The following is a 22,109-nucleotide window of genomic DNA, read 5'->3' on the forward strand; positions in this document are numbered from 1 at the left end:
GACTGAAGGTTATTTTCTGCTCACATGGCATCCAATGATCCATGAGTTTGTTCTCCAGAAGGCTGAATGACCCTTCTACTGAGAAAGGTTGGGATACACTGGCTCAAGAGATCCTCTGGATTAAGGACTAAATTAAGACCTTGGGAGCAGAAATGCTCTGGGATTTTAACATGACCCTTCTCCTCTCTTTTTCTCCCCAACAGCCTAAGCCAAATCCAGCAGGCCCTGCTGAGTCCCTGCTCTTCTCCCTGCCCCTCACCACAAACTTCAGCTGTTTTTGCTGCCAGCTCTGGCACTTCCCTGCCTCTGCAGTGAGCCAGGGCAGGAAACTACAGAGAAATCAGAAAAATTAGTTGTGGATATAATAAGCTAAACCAGCTCTCCATGGGATCAGATGGGATGGAGTGAATGGTGAGGCCACAGCTACTGTGGCTGAGATCAACTGAGCAGCTCCTCCTGTCTTCCCATCCCTCCAGTGGGAATGATCTTGGCTGTCTAGGGAGGAAAAGGTACTGCAGCAGGTGCCCTGCTTTGCCCACGGCTTTACTGGGCTATAACAAGCCATCAGGCTGGCAGGGGACAGCTGTTCTTCAGGAGAAATTAGAGTTAATTTCTTGACAATCCTTTAAAAGCCACAGCGTGTGGGGAGACCACAGGAGTGTTCTCACCATGGCAAAATCTTTGTGTACTGGAGGCTGGTAACAAGTATGTTGGCTTGGGATTTTATGCAGAGAAATCAACAGCCTAATGCTATTATGAGAGAATTAGCAGCACACTGACTTCTTGTGCCTTTTTCCCTGCAGGAGCAGCAGCAAATTTCAGTTTCTTTGGCTGGATTAAGTCGGTTTTGATCACCTCGTGCAGGTTGGTACCAGTCGCTTGGCGCACAGAGAGGGGTGGTAGAGTTGACTTGCTCAGAGTTATTCTTAATGGTATAATTAACCATTTGCTTTCGTCAGGCTGGCATGTGGCTGGTCAGGTAAGTGAGAGAGCTAGAGTCTCTTCTGCCTTCTGTGTGGACGTGGCAGTTGATACCCATACCTTGGTGCCTTAAGTTTTGTCTTGCCCCAAAGGTCTGTGCTCAACCTTGGTGGATGGAGCTGGAAAATCTAGTAGGAAATGAGGAGGACTCTACCTCTTCCACCCACCATCCACTGAAAGCAAACTACTAGGCACACATGGTAGCTGTGCTCAAGTTTCTGAGAGGAAATTTGAGAGGGGAAGCTGCAATAGCTACAGGGCAAACACAATAAACAAGGCCTTCAATAAAGGAACCATTCAGTATTGAGGTTACATGGGACTACAGTAGCATTGTCTTCAGGTTTTCCTTCCCAGAGACCTTATGGGTTTAGTTTGGTGGGTTATTAACTAGTTTTGTTAATCTGTAATTAATTATTACTTCCATCACAGCTGGGTTTCCCACAAAGGGTAGTAGTGACCATCTCTGCCACTGTACAGTGCAGTGGAATTTTGATGCTCTTCATCAGTTGAGTTGTGTTTTTGTTGTGGCAGGTGAACACTGTAGTAAGGACTTCACAAGATGAGCTGCTGTGCTTTATGTGTGCAAATTTTGTGGTGGTTTTAAAATAAATTGAAGTCCAGGCATTTAAGCACCACATGTGAAAAGGAGAAGCTATCCTTCCTAGAGAGGTAGCCCTGCTTCTTGTGGGTAGGAGTGCAGTTGTCATGGGGGGGTTTTCTCCTGTGGGTTATCCAGAGCAGCACAGTCCTTAGCACTTCCATCAGTGTGACCGAGAAGCAAAGACCCTGCTGAGGAAGACTGAGCAGGGGCTGGTGGTCAGCCAGCCAGCTTGGTCCCCTTGTCCTAGTGCCAGGGCTCCTGCTCATGCTAGCACAAAGACAATTTTGGCTCTCTTGGGGATCAGGCAGGTAATTTTGAAGCCCACCTTCGCTGTGCTGTGAGAAATTGCATTGAAGTAATTTGCTGTTTTTTTCCTAAACTTTGTTTTCTTGAAATCCAGACAAGGCTTTTTAATGAGTTGAAGGTAAAGAAGAAATCCCATTAGAGGATGTCAAGGATCCTTGACACCTCTAAGGCTCTTAGGTGCTCAGAGAGGTCTGAGTTGGTGCTATAAGCTCTTGCCGTTCTGATTTTCAGGTGTGTAATAAGGTTTTCTTAAAATCAGCCTCTGCAATAAAGAGATTGCAGGAAAATCTCTTCTTTTTAAGAGTTACAAAAATAATTGAAATGTACACTAAAGTTTAGGAAACTATAAGAAGGACTTTTCATTAGAAATGGTCCAAACTCCTTTACCTACATGGTGTGGAAACTGTTTGCCATAGCCAATGTTTGGAGTGAGTCCAAAGGGGAAACATATTTCTTGACAAAATGTATATTTTTCCAGTGTTTGCTGGGGGAAGGGAGTAAATTTTTTTGTCTGTCTTCTCAGGAAAATGTTTTCAGGCTAGCTCTGTGCCTCCCAAGGGCACCGAGAAGGATTTTGCTTCCTCCCGAAGCGCCCTGCCTTGTTTGCACAGCCTAGGAGCCCAGCTGGTAATGGATGGCAAACAAGGGGGTGGAGTGGGCATCTCTCCTTCTGTATTTGCAGGAGAAGGCCATCTCCCAAGGAGCAGATCGTGGTGACACCGTCCCTTGCAACAGTTGGCATGGAGACCACGCAGCTCACCGAGGAGAACGCAGACTTTGCCTCACGGGATCGCTATCACCAGTCCTCGCTTGTGAGCAGAGAGGAGTTTGTGAATCAATTCCAGTGAAGGGCAACAAAGAATATATCTAGATCTATATATCAAGCTGTCACTTCAAAAAGCATTGAGAAATGTGAACGGTGCCTTGTGAAATACTTGAATACATAAGAAAAGGATGTGAACGGTTATTTATATATCCGAAGCTTGTTTGTTTATGCAAATGACAGCATTGCTGGGTTTCAAATCTTATCTAAAATGGGGAGGAAAAATACAGCTGAAAGGGTCAGTCTGGGGAAGTGATGAGTTACTGAGGACAGTGTAATCCTTTTAAGGAATTCAATTATAAACACTATTGAGCTCTAAAGACCATCACTGCTATAAAAGCATATGACTCCCCATTTCAAATGTCCTCTGGGTGACTGGGGACACTTTGTGCCTGGGAGTGGTGACCGTGGCAGCAGGAGCCAGCATCCCACTCCCAGCTGTGCCATGGATGGATGTGACCTTCCAGGTCAATTCACTTCTCCTCTCAGCATGAATTTGCCTACTTGGTAATACAGTACTTTTCTACCTCAGCATTTCAGTTTCCAAGGTCTTAGAAAGTACTTTAAGGCATTAGACAATAAGCCAGAATCAGTGGTAAGTCTTAAGGAGATTATGAAATATATTCTCAACTGGAATTGCACATTTAAATGCAGTAATGCAGTATAATGACCTCTACTGTGAAACTGTACAATGATTTCTTAGAAGCTGTTCAGAGTGATTTCCCACCTCCTTTCTGACATGACACCTGGGACCTGACAACATAGCTGGATCCAAATAGGGCATCTCCATGCGGAAGGGGCAGATGATTCAGAAGTGCCTGAACAAAATAAGTTCAGCCCCATTTTTGCTAATTTTGCTTAAAGTGAGCTCCCCCAAGGAGTCATTTGTCCTTCTGCTGTGATTTGGGATGCAGGAGGTCGAGCAGGGGGTGCTGCAGGATTTGCTGTGCGGACCATAGGGTGGTGGGCAGTAGCTGTGGGGTGGGGTGATGTCTGGCATGGATGCCCCTGTCACCGTTGCTTCTAGCCCCCAGGGAAAAGCCCCTCTGCTGGACACAGTCCTGCCTGCTGGCAGCAGCCCAGGCAGAGCCCTGGGGAGGTGCGAGGGAGGGCTCAGGGTTGGGGCAAGCCCCCCAGCAGCACAAACTCTTCTGATGTAAAAGGTGGGGGAAATCACTGCCTTTCACTTCCTTTCCTCTCTGATTGTTTCAGCCTGTAGATTATTTATGTCTCCTGTGTAATAAAATCTTGAGTCACCAGGAGCTCCTCTCTGTGCTTGCTGTGGGCACACTCAATGCCTTTGAGCCCCATTCTGCTTGCTGTGCTCAGCACCTCAGTGCTACCGGCCCCATCACATCTCCTGCTCTGGCTCCAGCTTTGGCTCTTCCAGCTTTCTTACAGAGGGAAGTAAAGGGGGCTTTCTGCTGAGATGAAGAAGAGAGCAGTCCTGGTGCACTGCAGGGATTGATGCATTTTTACAGGTCACAGGTTTTTTGCTAAGAGTTTTTTAGCTTAATTATCTTAATCAAGACAAGAGGGAAGTTAAGTTTGTGTGGCCAGCTCTGAGCCATCTCAAGTCAGTTGTTCTGCATTGGAAACACTCCTCCCAGGGTTACTTCCTTTCATTGCCTTTTTCCTTTGTTTTCCAAAGATTCTGGATGTGTTGTGGGGATGTGGCTCCGTGCTGGAGCTTTCCCTGGGTTCTCTGGGACCAGCAGCTCTAGAGAGCCCTTCCTTGACCTTGGAGCTACTGCTGTTGTCCAAACTCCAAACACTTCTTGATGCTGATCCATCACTGGCAAGCCACGTGGTGCTGTGTTATCCCCTGTTACAGTGTGATACACAACCATAATGCCAGTACTGTAAATCTTGAATGTCATAAAGCCTAAAGCCCTGTTGTATCAAAATATTGCCGGGTGCTTTCCCTTCCAAGATGGACATTATCTAGCCCTGTGTTGCTCTGCAGCTTGAACAAAAGAAAACCCCAGAGCATGACACAGAATGATTAATGGGCAGAAATTCCTGGGTGAAGTTCTTTGTTAGCTCCTCCTAAACAATTCAGTTCCCTTCTTAAAGTAAGGCAGTGTGCCTTGCCTGGGAGCTGGTTGAAGCTGAGTGGCTTGGTGGGGGGGAGTGTTTGCCTCTTCGACACCATGGTCCCTGCTCGTCCCCAAAAACTGGGATATGATGGGCCAGAAGTAGAAGCAGCTCCTCCCTTGAGCTAGCAGCATTGGGAAAGTGCCCCACAGCTTTGTTTTCAACTAAGTCTTCAGCAGCTGTCCCCTTCCCCTGCCACCACTGGTCCTGCTGCTTCAGCTCCAACAGCCCTTTGCATCTGAATGCCCTTTGGAACAATCTTGGTTGTGTTTGCTGGAGCAAGGCACCGTGACATGCAGGGGCTCGGTGGGAGGCTCTCCAGAGGGCTCTGGGGTGCAGGGATGGGTCATGCCTCAGTATTTCTGGAAAAAGGCAGCATCAGGACTGGCATCAGTGCCAGATAGCAATAACTGCCACTGGGACCTGGCAGCAGAGGAGAAGCTCTGCAGAGCATGTTGTGCCACGGGGTTCCGGTCTTTGGGCTCCACGTGCTGCTGCTGGAGAAACTCTGCCACATCTTCCCTCCACTACTGCAGGAACCAGCTTCCTCCAGCACCTAGTGAGTATGGACACCTCCTTTCCTTCCCTCAGCTCTGCAAGGGAGGAAGACCTTGCATGGGGCTGGTCTCCTCGCTGCTGTAGCAGGTTATGTGTAGAGCAACTTTCCCATTTCATGCTTGAAAAGGGACATGCTGATCTTTCCCAGAGCCTCAGCTCTGCTGTAGTTCACAGTGAAGAGTGGAGGGAAGCTCTGTTTTAGCACTGAAAACCCCACAGACTGGGTAGTGCTGGTGACTCGAAGAGTTCTGGCTGCAGGGGTATGCAGGACTTGCCCATCAAGGAAGCTTTCCCAGCAAGAAAGAGAAAGCAGTTGCATTGCCAGGTGTGGAAACATTTGTTTTGGAGAGAGATGTGGATGTAAAACTCTGGTTTTGCTTCTGTTTGAAGGCTCTAACTGCAAATTGGTGGCTCTAGTTTTGACATCTTCCTTTGCAGAGCATACAAGCACAGAAGGCAGCAGAGGATAAATACTTTATCACTGGCTTTGGAGTATTGCCTGGAAGCTCATGCTGCATTTGAACACAAATAGGGAAGACTAAGAATGGGAAGGAGAAAAGTGAAGTTTCATTGTGATACTGGCATTAAGAGACAGCTCTTCAGTTGGTATAAATAGTTGTTATCCCCCTGGCTCTGCCTGTGTATCCCATTAGAAGTCTGCTTGGGGAGAGCCAAGCTTCTTAAACCCATAGCTTTGAGTTTCCTTGATGGTCTTTGTCATGTGTGGTGGCCAAAAAAATCACATGCCTGCTGTGGTCACTTATTCATAGCAGATAGTCAGGACCACAGTGCTGATGTGGCAAAAGATGATGACAAAATATGCAATGATGCTTCCTGTGCATGGCTGAATTCAGGCATGGGAGACTCTCTGTGCCCTGTGAGCTGGTATGCTCTTGCCCATGCTCCTCTGGTTCAGACAGGCAGCATCATACTTACACTTGCAAGGTTGGAAAAGATTTGCTGAATCACAGGAGCCAGCCTGGGATTAACGTTTAGGTTATTTGAATTATTGCCCTTGCCTGCTGAATTTTAGAAAAGGCAATTAGTGGGGTAAAAGAGAGAAAAAATTGTAGGCAACCTATACATTTGGTAATTCCACACAAAAGAGGTATATACTGGACTTGTTTATATTCCTGACTTCACAGTGATGTGTTGCTGAGACCCAGATTTGGTTTAGCATTGCTGAAAACCTGAGACAAGGTGAGAGCTCAGCAGTAACAGCCTTATAAAAGCTACAGATGAGAGGCTCTAGCAGCAAACTCCAGGGTAGAGATAAATAGCTTTAAAGCCCATTAGGCACAAGAGAGGCTCCTTGCTTTTCCACCTTCTGCTTCTGGAGACTTTTTTCACCTAATTTTCCAGCACATTCCCCCCCATGTGAGAGCAAAAGGAAACACAGGCACACTCCTGGGAAGGGAGTGGTCAAGGAGAGCACCTGTAACTTCATCGGATCCAAATGTTGCTCCTCAAATTTGGCTGGGTCTTCTTTCTGGATTTTAAGGGTGCTGCTGTGCAGTGTTTTGCTTAGCTGCAAAATGGCTGGGTTTTTCTTGATGTGCTCCAAACCAGAGCCGCTGAAAAGGGTCCTGAAAGAAATAAATCAGAAAGGTAGAATTGCTTCTTCCCAGCTGGATTTAAATGGCTGGGGTTTAATTTATTTTATTTTTTTCCCCAGAAAAGATGGGATTTATTTCCAGTGACAGGATTCAAAATGCAATGTCATTTTAATTTGTTGTGCATTTTTTCTGTGAGGGATGAGAAGAGATCACAAGACCTGTATCCATCCTGCCCTCCAAATGTCAAGTATCTGGAACAAGCAGCTTCCAAGGGAGGTACAAGGCAAGCAGTTCTTGTAAAAATAAATCAATAAAATACCACCACCCCCAAAATTTCAAGAAAAATGGTCAGGTGCTAAGTGCCTTTTGCATGATTTGGATCCATTAATGGATGGCTTATGGCATTGAGAGGAGATGGGAAAGGTAATTAATTACTTGGTTAGGAACTATCTGTCCACTTTGGAAACTCAAGACTTTTAATAACAAATTCCAGGAGTAGAAAACATTCACTTTGTACCTTAATTCATCATCAGCTTAAAACTTGTCTGAGGTTTATGAGCCTGATCCAAGTTTTGGACAGATCTGGGCTGAGTTTCAAGGGAGCTGCAGGAGTTTCATGACATTGGCCAAGGCTGTGAAAGGCTCCTATAGAACCAGAGAGAAGGGACCAGTCAGTGTAATCCTGACAAAGTGCTGGAGAGATGTCTCTTCTGTAGAGACCCTGGGGGTTTTTGGTGATTACAGACTGAAAAAATGCAGAACTGGGCAAATTTGGTCATGTCTCTCCAGCTCCTCAGCCTGGAAAGTGGAAATCAAGGTGAAATAAAGATATTATGTTTGTCCTCCCCTCAAACACATTGATGGGTGGGATTGAATTAATAAGCATATAATATCAGTCATGTTTTATATAGTTATGTTAGAGGCTGCCTGTGTTGATTATGTTTGTTTGTTTTGAACTCCTTTATGTGTTGAATATGCTGCTCCTTCCTGACAGAAGTGTTGAATGTTTTAGCCATAATTTGGGGAAACATTTGAGGTCATAGCTTCTTTTAGGAGGATGTGGTGGCATTATTTTACATCAGGGTTTGCCTGGTCTATCTGATTCCTCCAGGACAATTTCATGCATTTAAATCCCCTGGAAGTTTTGTGCTCTGACTGAAGGAGGGGAGCAGCCCTCAGTTCAGAGCTCTTGTGCAATGATTATTAGGGGGATGCAGCAGCAGAGCATGCAGTGCTGCCACGGGGTAAACAACTCCAGGTCCACATGAGGAAAAGCCAAGCACCATTGGCCATCACTGAGGAATCACAATCTACACAGCCACCTTCATCCTGCTGCAGAGCATCCACCCACCATGGACGCTTCTTGCCTGGCCTCCCAGGAGGGTGTCTAATGTGGCATGTGGGTGGCAGGAGTGGTATCCCTGCCACACCACCCTCTGCAGTCCCAATAGATTAAAAAAAAAATATCTGTTTTTCCTTAAAAAAAAACACCCAACAAAACAGAAAAAGTGATTTATTTTTTTTTTCCTTCTCCATGTTTTCATGTGACTGTTGGAGCCAGAGCTTCAAGATATCAGCTATAAATTGACTTATTCAGTGCAGGTGTATTCCTTAGAAGTGGTGAAGGTAGGAATAAAATAACATGGCAGGAAAACACAGTAGCCTTGAATTTACAGCCACTAAACCCTGGCAAATTAGGCACCTGTTGGGGGCAGGGGGGGTGGGGAAGGGATTGCATGTGGAAGCCTGAGACTGCCTGAATATTGGTGTTTCCTTTCCAGGTGCTTATGAGAAATGTGCTGCTTGTAACTGGAGCCACAATGGAGAGAGGAGAGAGAGAATTTTCTGATGGTAAAGACTGGTTTAAATCCAGGAGTGCTCACTGTGGGGCTCTTGCCCCAGCTGGGGCTTGTGAGGGCAGCAGCCTCCCCGGTGCTGTGTGCATTGGAGGCTGCAATGGGCCATCCCACCCCTCCCCCCCGGCGTGTTTCCCCCCCTATATTCAGCTCCGCTGGGATGCTCCCGTTTTAAGGGCAGGGCGGGGCCCTTTGGATGGTGTTTCCTGGTTCTGGCTGTGTGCACAGGTATATGGTCTTTGTTGTCACCTCCCCCCCGGATGGTCACAAATGCCCAGTTTGGTTCAGAAATGCAGTGTTATGGCAGCTTGGGCAGGTTTAACAACAGTGTGGGAGAGGTCATTAGTGTGTGTCCCCCTGAGGGGGATAATCCAGGTCTTCACTGCTTTCCTAGCCAGTGGCACAGCACGGTGGGTTGTGCTGCAATGTACCATAGGGGCACAGGGACACTGGTTGTTTTCTTCAGCAATTTTTGGTTTTGCATTTACCTGCTTCTGCTATTGCTCTCGATGCACCTGTTGAGTAAAACAGTAGGAAGAATTTATTGAGTTTTTTTTGAAAATTGTTCGATACTGTGCTTCCTGATGGTTGGATTTACAGCTTGGGAGGACACAGCAAGAGTAGGGAGCTGCTACGTGGCTTAGATGTTGGGGAAATCTCTTGGGAAAGGTGAGGGAAAGGGATGAGAGCTGCAGGCTCAGAGTTATGGCCCTCAGGCTTGAGGGTGAGTAGACACAAGAGCTGACATTTCACATCAGGGCTGGGTTTGGCTTTGTCTTGCCCCAGGCAGCCCTGATGGTGTGTTGGAGAGGTGCCCCTGCTGCCTCACTTTGTGTTACATAGTTAAAGGATGTAGGAAATTGTCAGGTTTGCTTGTTGGCAAGACTTCTGGTGCTGGGACTAACAAAACTTTCTGAAGAATCCTAATTATTACTGATACGAAGACAGGCTGAAGGAGTTGGGGCCGTTCAGCCTGGAGAAGAGGAGGCTCCAGGGAGATATTATAGTGGCCTTCCAGTGCCTGAAGGGGCTGCAGGAAAGCTGGGGAGGGGAGGGAGGATGGGGATGGGACTTCTTATAAGGGCGTGGACTGATAGGACAAGGGAGAATGGCTTTAAACTGAAAGAGGGGAGATTTAGATTAGATATTAGGAAGAAATTAGTGTGAGGGTGATGAGACTCTGGCACAGGTTGCCCAGGGAAATTGTGAATGCCCCATCTCTGGAAGTGTTCAATGCCAGGTTGGATGGTGCTTCAAGCAGCCTGGTCTAGTGGGAGGTGTCCCTGCCCATGGCAGGGGGTTGGAACTAGATGATCTTTCAGGTCCTTCCAACTCAAACCATGCTATCATTCTATGATATTACTTATTATCTTAGGAATCAGTAATGTGGAGTTCTATGTTTTATGTATAAAGATATCCCCAAGTATTTAAGCTGCTGCTGTGTGCTCCCTGTGCCATCTCCCAGACTATCAAAACACTTCACAGCTCTTCACCTGAGCTTTAATTCAATCCCATGATGTCATGCTACTTCGCTGTGTATTGATATCTCCATCTTTTTGGATGAGGATTTTTTTTTTTTTTCCCCACAACCTATTCCATAAAGAATGGATAAGTACATTGGCAAGGCTGAAGGAGTAAAGATGTCCTGTGTGGGTCATGCACCTTGGTAGTAAGCGATTGTGGCTTCTGGGTCACTCAGGTGTTCTCAGTTGCCAGGACTTGGCTGTTGTATAATTAGAAGTGTCATTGTGATTTGTTTGTGCCTTCATTTCCTAGCATGTAGTACTTCCCAAACAGACACTAGCTTGACTTGTTTCTTGAGTTTAAGCCAATTTAAGACAAGATGATGCCAAAAGTTGCAGGGAGCAGAATAGGGAATGTGCTGATAGAGGGATGCTTCCAAGGGCTGCCTTTTCCAGAGCTTCATCTATTATTATGGAAGCATCAGAGTGAAGATTTCCAAGTGTGCTTCATTGCGTGTTGAGAGAAAAGCAGTAGGAGAGACTGAGTCCTGGGACTGGGTAAAGCCAAGGTCCTTAACGTGCTGGTGTGGGCTCATCAGTGCCACCTTTTGGGTGGAAAGAGTGAGAATATGTTTGTCAGCCATCTCCTGCTTTTGGTGAGGGCAGAATCGAAGAATGGGGGCTATGGACCAGATCAGGATTTTATCTGAGGCAGGAGCTATCTGGATATGGTGTATTGTCACTTGTCATCCTTCGTTGAAAGGTCGGGTTCTGCTTGGCTTTTAGAAATCAAGCCTGATTCTGAAGTAGCTCGAGGGAAAAACAAAGGGCTCCCCATTTCAGAGGGGAGGGAGGTGCTGCCCAGGATGGGTTTGTGTTCTCTGGGGATGGGAAGCTCAGCTGGGGATGCCAGCAGCCTTGGCAAAGCCCAGCCTGCTGCTCCCTGCCGTGCCCTCACACAGAACCAGGAGCATGAGGCTATGAAAGGGAATTCCAGAACAATGGAGGGAAATCCTTTGCCTCCCGTGTACAGGCCGGCCTGGGAAGTTCACCACTGCAAGAAGCTGCAGCTCAGACGTTGCTGCTGGCATTTAAAAGAGAGCAGGTTGGCTTTAGAACCAAGAAAAGGTCTGAAGGTATTTGGCAAGGACTTGGTTTTGATGGGAACTAAGTTTGGGGCTATCTAATTCTCACCACACTCCCTTGAAAAGTAACTTTTCAGTCACGCAGAGCACCCCACAACCGGCCAGGTTTTCCTCTGCTTCAGACGTTGTATTGGTTGCAGCCAGAGGCGTGACCCTGAACTTGACTGACCGTCGATCGATCGATGGCTTTGTTTCCCCGTAGCTCAAGCAGGAGGGCGGCAGCGTGGCCGAGCCGACTTCCCCCTGCTCGTGTGCGGAGCCCCGGTTGCTTTGGCCTCCCGTCCCCCACCCCCGTGGCGTGAGGGGCCTGGAAAACGCACCAGAGCAGCGCTGCCCTGGGGAGCAAAAGCGCTTCGGGCGGGGGGGGGCGGAAAACGCTGCGGGAGACCGTGTCGGGTGGGAAGGGTCTGTGCCGGGAGCTGGGGGTGCTGGGCAAGGGGGCTTCCTGCTCGGCCGGTGCGGCTGGGGAGATGCGTCAAGAGATAAGAAGTAGAAGTGAAAATACAAACAATTGCTTGAATAATAACGCCGCCGCTGCTGCCGCACGCAGCCGGCGGAGGGAGCGGGCGGCCCGCCGGCAGCCGGGGCGGGAGGGGCGGCCGCTCGGGGCCGGGGGGGGTGGCCGGGGGGAGCCGGGCCGTGCCGAGCCGAGCCGCGGCCGGGTGATGTCAGGCTGAGGAGGAGCCTCCGCTGCCTGCCCTTTTACTTTCGGGCGCCGGCACTTGGCCGCAGGCTGCTGCCGCTGCTGGCCGGGGCTCCCCCGCCCCCCCCCCTTTCGCCCCCTCCGCTATGGGCACCCCGCACTTCTAAGGCCGGGGCGGTCGCCTTTTGCGCCGCCCCGGGAGGGGGGGGGGGGGACGCACGGTGACTTAATTCAAAATCGTTATTGACGTGGTTATTCATTGCCCCGCCGCGGGCATGTGAACAACCACCCCCCCTCCCGACCCCCCCCCCCACCCCCCCTCCATTCACCCCGCAGCGCGATGCCTGCAGCTTGCACCCTGCTGCTGCTGCTGGGGCTCGGGCTGGTCCCGCCGGCCGGGTCGTTGCCCCTCGCTTCCCCCCGGCGCCTTCCTCCTTCTCCTCCTCCTCCTCCTCCTTCGTCCCGAAGCCGCCTCGGTCGCCCTTGCTCGCCTCCAGCCGCGGGACACGCCGGCATCCCGGGTGAGTGTCCTGCTCTGCCGCGGGGATGGGATGGGGATGAGGATGGGAATTGGTCCCCGTGCACTCTGCCACACCGTGACCGTGAGCATCCTGGCAGCACCCCCCCCGCGAAATGCCGCTCCCTTTGCCTGCTCATCGTGGTACTGCCAAGAGCTTCAGTGGGTGAAGGTTTGGGATGGGAATCATGGGTGGGGAAACTGTAAGCAGGTCGGAGCTGCATGGACTGACTTGAAGGCAAGTGGTGGAAACTTCACAGGGGAACTTGAGGAAGGCTCTGGTGGGTCCAAGGGGCATGGTCGGCACGTGTCCACCCACCAAAATGCTTCCCAGGTGGGAAATTGGTGGCTTCTGTAGGTGGTCTTGAGGGTCTGAGTCACCTACTGCTTATCTTCAGACATCTCACCTTAGGTGCTGACCCACATCCAGGTGTGGGGACAGATGCCATCAGCTTTGTACAAATACCCTCTCTTCCTGTGTCGCCTACAGACTGCCAGATTAGTCACGTATAACGTCACATTTTTCTTTGCGTGCCACATCTACAGTGTCGTTATCAGGATTAATGACTAGTTTGGTGCTTTACAAATGATGCTGAATTTGGTTTCAGCACAGGATAAACCACGTTTTTCCCAGAACAAGCAGCTGTCATTTCAAGTGTCACCCAGCAAACTGATTCACTTGCCAAAGAAGACACAAAGCTCTATGGATGACTAATGCTCGATGAGTTTGGAAAGCACTGAGTGTCTGCAGGTGGTATAAGGAAATAAAATATGTCATATTAGTCCTGTGTAGGTTTTAAGTAGGTTTTAAGATCTCTTGCCTTGCCTGAGCTGGACTGTCAAATTTCATCTTTTGATTCCTGACTTGAAGAGAATATCGTGCTTTGGTTCTCAGGGTTAAGTTTACTTTGGTAGAGCTATACAATTTCAGGAAGTGTGACAAAGCTACATTCATAACATTTTAGTCTTCATGAAGATTGTGCCTTTGTAAGATGCATCCGTGCTAAACAAAATGTATAATTGGGGATATTGACTGGAATGTAGCCTGCAGTGGATTAGAAAGCTCCTAACTGACAGTATTTGTGTGAGAGCAGCCTGGTGACTAGGATGCTGCACTGAACTGAAGGAGATTTGGGTCTGTTGCCAGCTCAGCCACTTCTTTGTGCTGCTCCAAATGTCAGTTTGTCCTCCAAACTGGGAGAGAATATTGCAGTCTTACCTGCTATCAACTTTGTGAAGATAAAATCTGCAACTTGCCAGCAAAGTGCTTGCCTATGCTTTGATGAAAGCTGCACAAATTCCTTGGTGGACAGAAAAAAACTACTTAATTTCATCTCAGCTTTCAATCTGGCATCTTTTCCTGTGACCTTGATGACTCCTGAGAGTCAGCGGAGGAATGTGTTTCCTTTGTAAAGAGTCTGAAAAGCTCAAACTATCCATCCACAGGCTGGAAAAGCCATTTGTCTGGATACCAGTGCCTGGCTGCCTGGCTCAGCAACGAAGGCTTTGCTCTGAGCAGCCCCTGCTCAGAAGCTACAGGTGCTCGTGAATCATGTCAACCCCATCCAGGAGAAACAGGGGATGCATCGTGAAGAAGTGATAAATAACCCGGCAGTAACTCGCTCCCCAGCAAACGGCACCGTGAATTATGCTGGGTCCTGACAGCCGCGATTCACGCGCTTTTAGCTGCAGCTCCATGCTTGTCAGTCAAGGGGATTGTTTGGTGTTGGGGGAGTGGGCTGATGGGAGCTTCTGAATCACTCTGTCAGTGCTTGAGAAATCCCTGTTGTGTCTCACTGCTGCTCCTGCCCCTCTGAGGTGTTTTTCACCTTTGAAAAACTCTTGCTTGTAGCCAGGGAGAGGGTGAGGGGGGAGCGCTTCTTGTGAACCCATCACCTCCGCAGTATGTGGAAATGAAGATTACATCTCCTTTTGAAACACGTCTGAGGTTAGGCAGCAGAAGCCCTTTCTTAGGCAGGGCTTAGGGAGCAGATGCTGAGGCAGTGGGAGTAAAAATGGGGCTTTTGAGCTTCACACAAAGCGTGGGGTGAGGGAGCAGGCTGGGAGCTGGGCTGCCCTCAGGAGCCTTGCTGCCTTTCCTGGCCTGCATGTGCCTTGGACCTCCCCTCCCTGACACCCCACCGTGGGCTTGTCTGGTGAAGAAACGAGGACAGATGGTCTTTGCTTGTTCTAAGTACAATCTGAACCCAGGGAGAGGAACACAGAAAAAAAAAAAAAAAAAGGTGAAGTAGGAAAGCTGGTGACAGTGAAGTTAAAGCATCATTAAACCCCTTAGTGAAATTCCTCCTGGAGCTTTTCTGCATTGGGACCAAGCGAGCTGAAGGGCACTGTTCGCCGCCAGCCAGGAGGTCAGTTACAAGCTCTGTTCCCCTTCAGCTCTCCTTATTTCAAGCTTCCCATCTGTAAAATGGAAATAATTCCAATGACACCACAGGGACAGTGGAGGCATCACTGAGCTCCCTCGCAAAGTCACTGTGGCTGGGGTCTCCCCCGGTTGCTGCAATGTCCCTTTTACTTCTGAGATGTGCTGGTTCCTGCCCCACTGACTGGCACTGCGTGGGGCTGCTGGCAATGGGCTTGGCCTGAGAAGTTGAGCTGCTTTTCTGCCATCTGTGTCCGGCCTTCCATCCTTTCTCCCTCTCTCCTGTGCCAGCTGCCGCCTTTCATTGCAACTTCCCTGGTGGGAGCCCTGGAAATAAGCTGTGAAATCACCTGAGAAGGAATCAGCTTAGCTTGCAGCAGGGATTTAGGCTGGCTGCTAGGAGAAACTTTCTAGCCTTCTTAGAGGGGCAGAACAGTGCATTTTAAAAACTTTCTATCTTTGAAACTTTCTCTGTGTGGATAAACCAAATTTAGGAGCAAGAGAAAAAGATGAGGAGGATGCCCATATGTGCAGAAGTCTGGTATTGTCTCCAAACCTGCCTCAAATTTCACAGTATGTATTTTATGGCTCCTGGGGTCAGAAGCCTTGGCTCTCTGTGCAGAGAAGTGTAAGATGCTGCTTTGAGCTTTGATAGGATTTCAGGTGACCGTGGGTGGTGCAGGAAGGATGCTTCTTCCCCTGCAGCATGGGGATGAGGAAGGATCACCTCCCACGCCTCCTCATTGCTGTCAAAAGACTTGTAGGCTGCAGTGTTTTCTTTTCTTGGGCAGCTTTGCTGCTCCTCTCTGTGATCTGTGAGTTTGGCTGGTGTGCTGCAAAAGTCCCTGGAGTTGTATGGATTCAGCTCTGCTTCTCCAGGGTATGTAATTAAAAGAAAAAAAAAATAATTAAAAAGTGAGTTTCAGAAAAAGAGGGAGGTAGGAGATTAGCTTCCCTGCCTGTTCCCCATCCAAGGCCCCTGAAGGTAATAAGGCTTGTGCTCCGACCGGCTGGGTTTGCACCAAACTGTGAAAGTCCTTCTCATGGTATTTAAATGGTAAATGAATAGGGTCTGAGAGGTAATTGTGAAACCTGACTGGCAGGGAGCACATAGTGATGTGTATTGAATCACACCTCGATGGGGAGTGAAGGTGAGAGCTGAGCTGTGGCTGGGGCACAGCAGGTATGGGGAAAGCTGCTGTAGCTCCAGCCCCTGAGCGGGCTTTCCACACAGTGTATTTCCCAGTGCCAAACCACTGGAGCCGTTCCCTGCCCCTTCAGCAGGCCTTTGCAGCGCTCTGCTCCAGCAGCTAGGGTCACTTCAGAGGGATAATTTAATTTGCTTTTATTTTCTCTTGTGGTTGGTAAGGTGGGGAAGTTGAGCAGTACTGCTGTGTCTGCAGGGGCTGATGCTAGGCTTGCTGGTGCAGGGGTGCCTTCCTCAGGGAATATTATTTTCAGGACCAAAAGTGAAAAATGCTAATGAGTTTAGAGGAGTGTGGAGTTTCTGGGACGACTTGCTTCCTTTACCTGCTCTTATAGATTCCAATTTTTGGCCTGGCAGTCAGAAACCCTCCCAAGCTGTTCTGCATGCTGCTTCCATCCTCTCTGTCCTGTTCATCTACAAGGGGACATGTCACAGCAGCTGAGCACTGTGCAGTTGCTGATGGCTCCATCACCATCACATCTCTGGGAGGTGGCAGACCATTGTGCTCATTTAGTGGTGGGTGAGTGGTATGAGGCTGGAAAGACAGCTGCTCTTGATGTGGTTGTAGTGCAGATCTCAAATGGATGTTGCCAGGGCTGGGACTGCCCATGCACCCAAAATGTAAAGTTGCTTCTTCAAACCTGCGGCGTTTCAAGCAAAAGGGATTTGGGGAGGTGTCTGGGCAATGGGAGCAGGGGATTGCTCTGCCCCATGAGCTTGCAAACCAGGTGATGGGCAGTCCCTTGGGTGAAAGTGGAGACCAAGGCCTGGCCGACTGTAGGTGTGTGCTGCCTGCCTGCATGGGTGCTGCTGCCCAGAGCTGCGGGAACTGTTTCTGGCCCTTCTCCCTGCTCTGTGGCTGTTCTGGAGTGGTTGGACTGAAGCGTTTGTAGCATCAGTCTGGTTGTGATGGCATTAATGAAGCATTCATCCAAGCTAATAAAAAACCTCCTAGAATAAAGAACTATTTCAATTAACAAGTTAATCAAGCCGATAAAACCTGCCAGTGTAGCAGTAGTGTTTCAGTGCTGTGGTGTAGAGACAAGGCACTGCTGAAGCCTGGAGCTCTTCTGGAGTCCCTGCTGAAAGGACCCATTGGCTGGTGCTCTGCACTCCCCATTGATGGTAGCTACATACCATTTCCAAAATAAGGATAAGTATGGAGTGGTAGGGCTCAGCTATGGCTGACCCTGCTGCCTTTTGCAGTGCAAAAATTCCTGGGGAGGGACATGGTGTGCTGTCCCCAGCCTGGCTGTCCCTGCAATGTGCAGGGTGCTCAGGGCAGGTCTGCAACCTCCCAAATACTCTGGGGAAATGATCCCGAGATGGATGGATCAGAGAGAGCAAGTGCAAATCCTCTGGATTCTGACTTTGCTTCCCCACGTAGTTTCAAGCAGGTTTTTGGGGCGTGGAGTGTGAGGAGGTTGTGGGTAGGTGAAGGTCTCTGCACAGAGCATCAGCACTGCTCACGCCTGGGCTGATCCACTCGGACACACGCAGAGCTCCCCTGGAAAGTGGCATGGCCAGATCCTGGTGCCTATTTTGATGTCTTTCTGCTGTTGCAGTGGTGCAAAGGAGCTTTTGGGGCAGACCAGCCAGGGGGTCAGAAGGTGCTGCAAGTCAATGAAAGGTTGATAGTTTGTAATCTTCCCCTGTTGATGTCCAATTCAAAACCCACAGTCTGTAGCTTGTGAGCAAGCTCATCATGAGGCCTTAATATGCCAAGCACAGGCCCTGTTATTTACATTCGATTGAAGATGTAGGTCATACAATATGTTTTTTCTCTTTCCTGATCAGCTGAGTGTAAAAGGCAGAATCCAATTTTAAGTGGCAGTAGATCTCATTACAAATTCAAATTTTTATTTCTCTGAGCAGTTTTGTGACATTTGCATTGTAATTTGCTGTTTCGATAAATATTAGAGTTCCATTTCCTGGGATGTTCATCCAGAGCAGATGCAAGAGGGCTAAAAGCACAGGCCTGTTGAAAGAATGAAGTCTGTGGATGCCTATCAGAAGAAAATTGTTTTGGCACATCTGGCCACCCTTCCCTCTCACCCAGTTCTGCATACATACAGCTGATGTGCTGTATCACTATATATTTTTAATGGCCAGGTGTTACACTATAACATCTCGCTGCTTCAGCAAGGGGAACAGTTCACTTAGGGCCTCTTTGATTGTGCAGAGTTTGTGTTCATCCTTTCAGGCTGAAATCATTTGTGTCTGAGGACAAGGAGAGAACTTTCCCACCCAAAAGGGAAATGATGTTGCATTATTGAGCGACCAGCCCAAGAAATAATATAATCTTAGAAAAATGCAGTTCCCTGGAGTAAAGGAAGCTCTGTAAACTTCAGCTCCTCCAAGCTGTTAGCATAGCTGTTGCCTGCATTATAGTAATGCTGCTGTCAGACCCAGTCTACTGAAGTGCTCAGGAGATTATTGGGGAAAAAAGGAAATACGATCCAGTTCCTGCTTAAAATGAGGACCTCTTGTAGGATCTGAATACTGTGAGGTTTATTTTAGGATCCTGGGTCACATCCCTTCTTTGCTGTTAATTTTTTTTTTTTTTAATCTCAGCTGGGTGCCAGTCACCCCTGGTTCTGAAGAGCTTGGAAAAGAGGCAGGCAGAGCCAGGGTGAGCAGAGGGATCAGCTGGAGAAAGATAAAACAACTGCAAGGTTTCCACTGACTGGGGTGAGGGGTTAAAAGTCTGATTGTGTAAAACCAGGGGAGAACGAGGTTCATTTTTAGAGCTGTCAGTGTTGGGGAAAGCCCATACAAGGAAGAGATGTGATGAAGGCACTCTGTGAGCAGTACCGGTGGTTTGCTCTCTTCTGCTCACCACGGGGTGTGTGACATTAGCGTGGACCTTGCTCTGTTTTGGGCTCTGTGGGTGCTGAGTGCATATGGGTCTCGTAGCCAGGGAGTGAGCCAAGCCACAGGAGCCCTCCTTGGTCTGGTTGCAGCAGCTCTCCAAGCCGGACACTCACCGGAGTCTTCTTGAGCAAAGTGCCCCTCTTCATGAAACTTGTAGACCACCTGCTGTTCTGGAAGTCTTTGCCTTCCAGGCTCATGTGTTTCAAAGTACTGGGAGAGACAGATAGGAAGACAGGACTCTGGAGTCTCAGGAGATACGTCTTTATCTTTTCAAAAGGGCCTGAAATGCCAAACCCAACCTATTTCCTGTAAGCTGTTGCTGCTCCAGTCCTACCACCCCCAGTCCCTCCCATGGCTTTGGGTGAAGATATTCCCCATTGCCTGTCCTCTGCACAGGCAGGGCTGTTGAGGGAGATATATCTGCTTCTGCATCTGCTGTGCCCTTGGCTTTGCATCATTTGATAAATAGTTTTGCAGTTGGTTACTTAAGCATCTCCTGAGCTGCAGTCAGCATCTCAGCTGTGGGCGAGGGAGCACTGCTGCCAAAAGTCAGGATCTGTGTTGAGAGCCTCCTAAGATTTGGCTGTCTTTCCTTAAAATCCCAACTCCTGGAGTTGTCATTACAGGAGAATCGCTTAGAGGGGGATAAAAAGAGCTGCTGGCTGTCAAGGTGATAAAACCCCCCTGAAAACGTGAGCTGCAGATCCAGGAGAGTCACAAGAAGTCCAGTTTGGCTGTGTTTTAAAAATACCACTAGTTCAAAGATGATCTCCAGAAGCTTTGGGTCCCGGATGGAGGAGCTGTTTCAGACACTCCTGCTTGGCAGGGCCTGTGTGTCTGCAGAAGTGCAACCATCTTAATAATTTTGCTTTGCTAGGAAAAGAGAGGGTGCACAAAGAAGTGCAGGGCAATGCAGCAGCAAAATTGGGTGCAAACCAAGTGCTTTTCACTCCAGCTGTCCAAATACCTTGTGCAAGTACCTTGACCTTGGAAGACTGACTCTCCACTGGGAGAATCAAACTCCATCTGCCTTTTCATTCTCTGCAAAGACATAAGGACTTTTAAAACTGCCTTTGCAGCATCCCAATTATGGTCTGGCCAGTTTACCCTGAGGTTTGAGGGTGACTGTCACTTGCAGTGCAGCCAGTGCAGTCTTTCCCTTGGCCCTTTTGCCTGAGCAGTCCCATCTTGGGCTCCCAAATCAGCGCTTGCAGAAATTCCTCTGGAAACACCATGACCTTTGCAGTTCTTTCACCAAGGCAAACATGAAGATGTTTGAGGGACCTTTTGCACAGTGGTTGGATGGCAGTGAGGATCTTGAAGCTGAAGTTTCGGAGAAAATACCATTTTCTTTTTAACCCTGAGCTAATTTAGCTCCTGGGTGAAATCAGTTTGGAAAGGACTGAGGAGGAATCTTAAATGGTCTGATAGATGAAGGGTTAGCTGAGCAGGGTTAATGGTTGTCCCTGGGGTGCAGTCCAGGCTTCATCTCCCAGAGGACATTGTGTTGCACACACATATTCAGGGCATTTCTCTCAGCATTTTTCAGTGTGATGAGATGGCAGAGGTTTTAAAGGCCATTACAGGAATCAGTCTGACCTCTTGCCTCTGTAACAAGGCGGACGTAGTTGTCATTTCTGCTACTAGAACCACCCTTGGATTCTCTCGAGGATCTCCAGACCATGGAAAAAACTATGCAGGAGTTTTGGGCTGATCAGCAGGCTCCTCTGGGTTGCCAGTAAAAAAGGAGGGCTCTTTTTGTTTGTTTGTTTTGTTTTCCTGAAGGGCATACTAAAAGGCACTTCTGGATCTGGAGTGACAAGAGGAATTGGGATCTATAGAGCACAATTATCCACGTCACCTCTTGTTAGGTGACTGGTGTTAACACCCTTCCTCTTGTGGAAAATCTCTTAAGCCCTGAGGACTGGCGTGAAACGTCACATTCTGTGGAACATCACTGAAGTAGGGATGAGTCACACTGAGTTGAAGATTTGGCTTCCATATTTTATTGGGAAGATACCCTCCGTGACAGCCTAGCAGCAGGGTACTGCAGCCCACCCAGAGCAGCAGGACCTGCCTGTTTTTTGACCATTCTATAAAAGCAAAAGCCAGGTCTGGAAGGGATCTCCAGACATCTCCCAAGGGATCTCCAGACATCTCCCTTTGCAGGATTACCCCAGAAGATGTTTATCTACCATGTTTTTTAAAAAGGTACTCCAGAGAAAGGTTTCACATCTTCTCTGAATAGCTGTCCCACTACATCCATGCCATTATAGGTAAGAAAACACTTTCTTATCAGGGAAACTGTAGCTGCTGGTAGTTAAGCCTTCTGCAAAGAAAGATATCTCATACAAGTGGTAGCCAAGTTTGACCCTGCATAACTTGTAAGATCTCATGAACAAGCTGAGGTAATTTAGCAAATGCGGGTGGGGGTTATGCAAAAGGTAGCCCTGTGCATTGAACTGATTTCTTCCCCTGTGAGGGGAATCAGTTTCCAGGAGTGAAAACATCAGCAAACCAACTGCGCATGATTTGCTTTCCTTGTCAATTGGAATCAAGGACCTTGATTGTAAAGCATAATGCTGCTCTTGTAATTCAGCCTTTATCTTTGTGCTGGAGCTGGGCATAATTGTATCTGTGTCTGGGAGGGACAAAGAGAAGGGTTTCAGTAGCTGGTGCTCACAAAGGCATCTTTAGAAAACCCCTTATCCCTGGTACAAGCTTGGAAGAGCTCAAAGGAAAATACCCCTGAGTAGCTTTGAGCATTTGAACAGTCATCATTGTTTGATTCGGATTCAGTTACAGGACTAACATCTAAATGTTAATTCTTTTTAGGATGTTATCAACTCTTTCAGCAAACATAGAATGGGGCTGCAGTTTTAGACTGGCAGCCAACCCTGCAGATAAAAGCCCTTTGAAAGGATGTTTCTTAGGAGAGAAACTTGATCAGAGCGTGCAGAATAATCATGAAGATGGTCTTTTCTGAGGGACATTGAGCAAATGCAAAGCATGAGGAAATCCAAATGAGAACTAATAGGCTTCTGACCTGGGGAATGGGAGTAGCAGCAATTTTGTGGCCTTAGAGAACGGTCCATACCA

General features: G+C 48.4%; 2 protein-coding genes across 7 annotated transcripts in view; both read left to right on the forward strand.

The window, feature by feature from the left end:
* Positions 1-2,746, forward strand: part of SLC12A8 (solute carrier family 12 member 8) — a 51,851-nt gene extending 49,105 nt beyond the window's left edge. For both annotated transcript variants that reach the window (XM_051623176.1, XM_051623177.1), the window contains 2 exons: positions 804-864; positions 2,571-2,746. In XM_051623176.1, the coding sequence (XP_051479136.1) occupies positions 804-864; positions 2,571-2,736 (227 nt within the window). In that variant the 3' untranslated portion in view covers positions 2,737-2,746. The remainder of the gene's footprint in view (positions 1-803; positions 865-2,570) is intronic.
* Positions 2,747-12,351: 9,605 nt separating this feature from the next.
* The window catches only part of HEG1 (heart development protein with EGF like domains 1), a 55,458-nt gene continuing 45,700 nt past the window's right edge, over positions 12,352-22,109 (forward strand). For all 5 annotated transcript variants that reach the window (XM_051623107.1, XM_051623110.1, XM_051623108.1 and 2 more), the window contains exon 1: positions 12,352-12,550. In XM_051623107.1, the coding sequence (XP_051479067.1) occupies positions 12,370-12,550 (181 nt within the window). In that variant the 5' untranslated portion in view covers positions 12,352-12,369. The remainder of the gene's footprint in view (positions 12,551-22,109) is intronic.

This window comes from Apus apus, chromosome 6 (genome assembly GCF_020740795.1).
Source record: "Apus apus isolate bApuApu2 chromosome 6, bApuApu2.pri.cur, whole genome shotgun sequence".
In the NCBI taxonomy this organism is placed as follows: Eukaryota; Metazoa; Chordata; class Aves; order Apodiformes; family Apodidae; genus Apus; species Apus apus.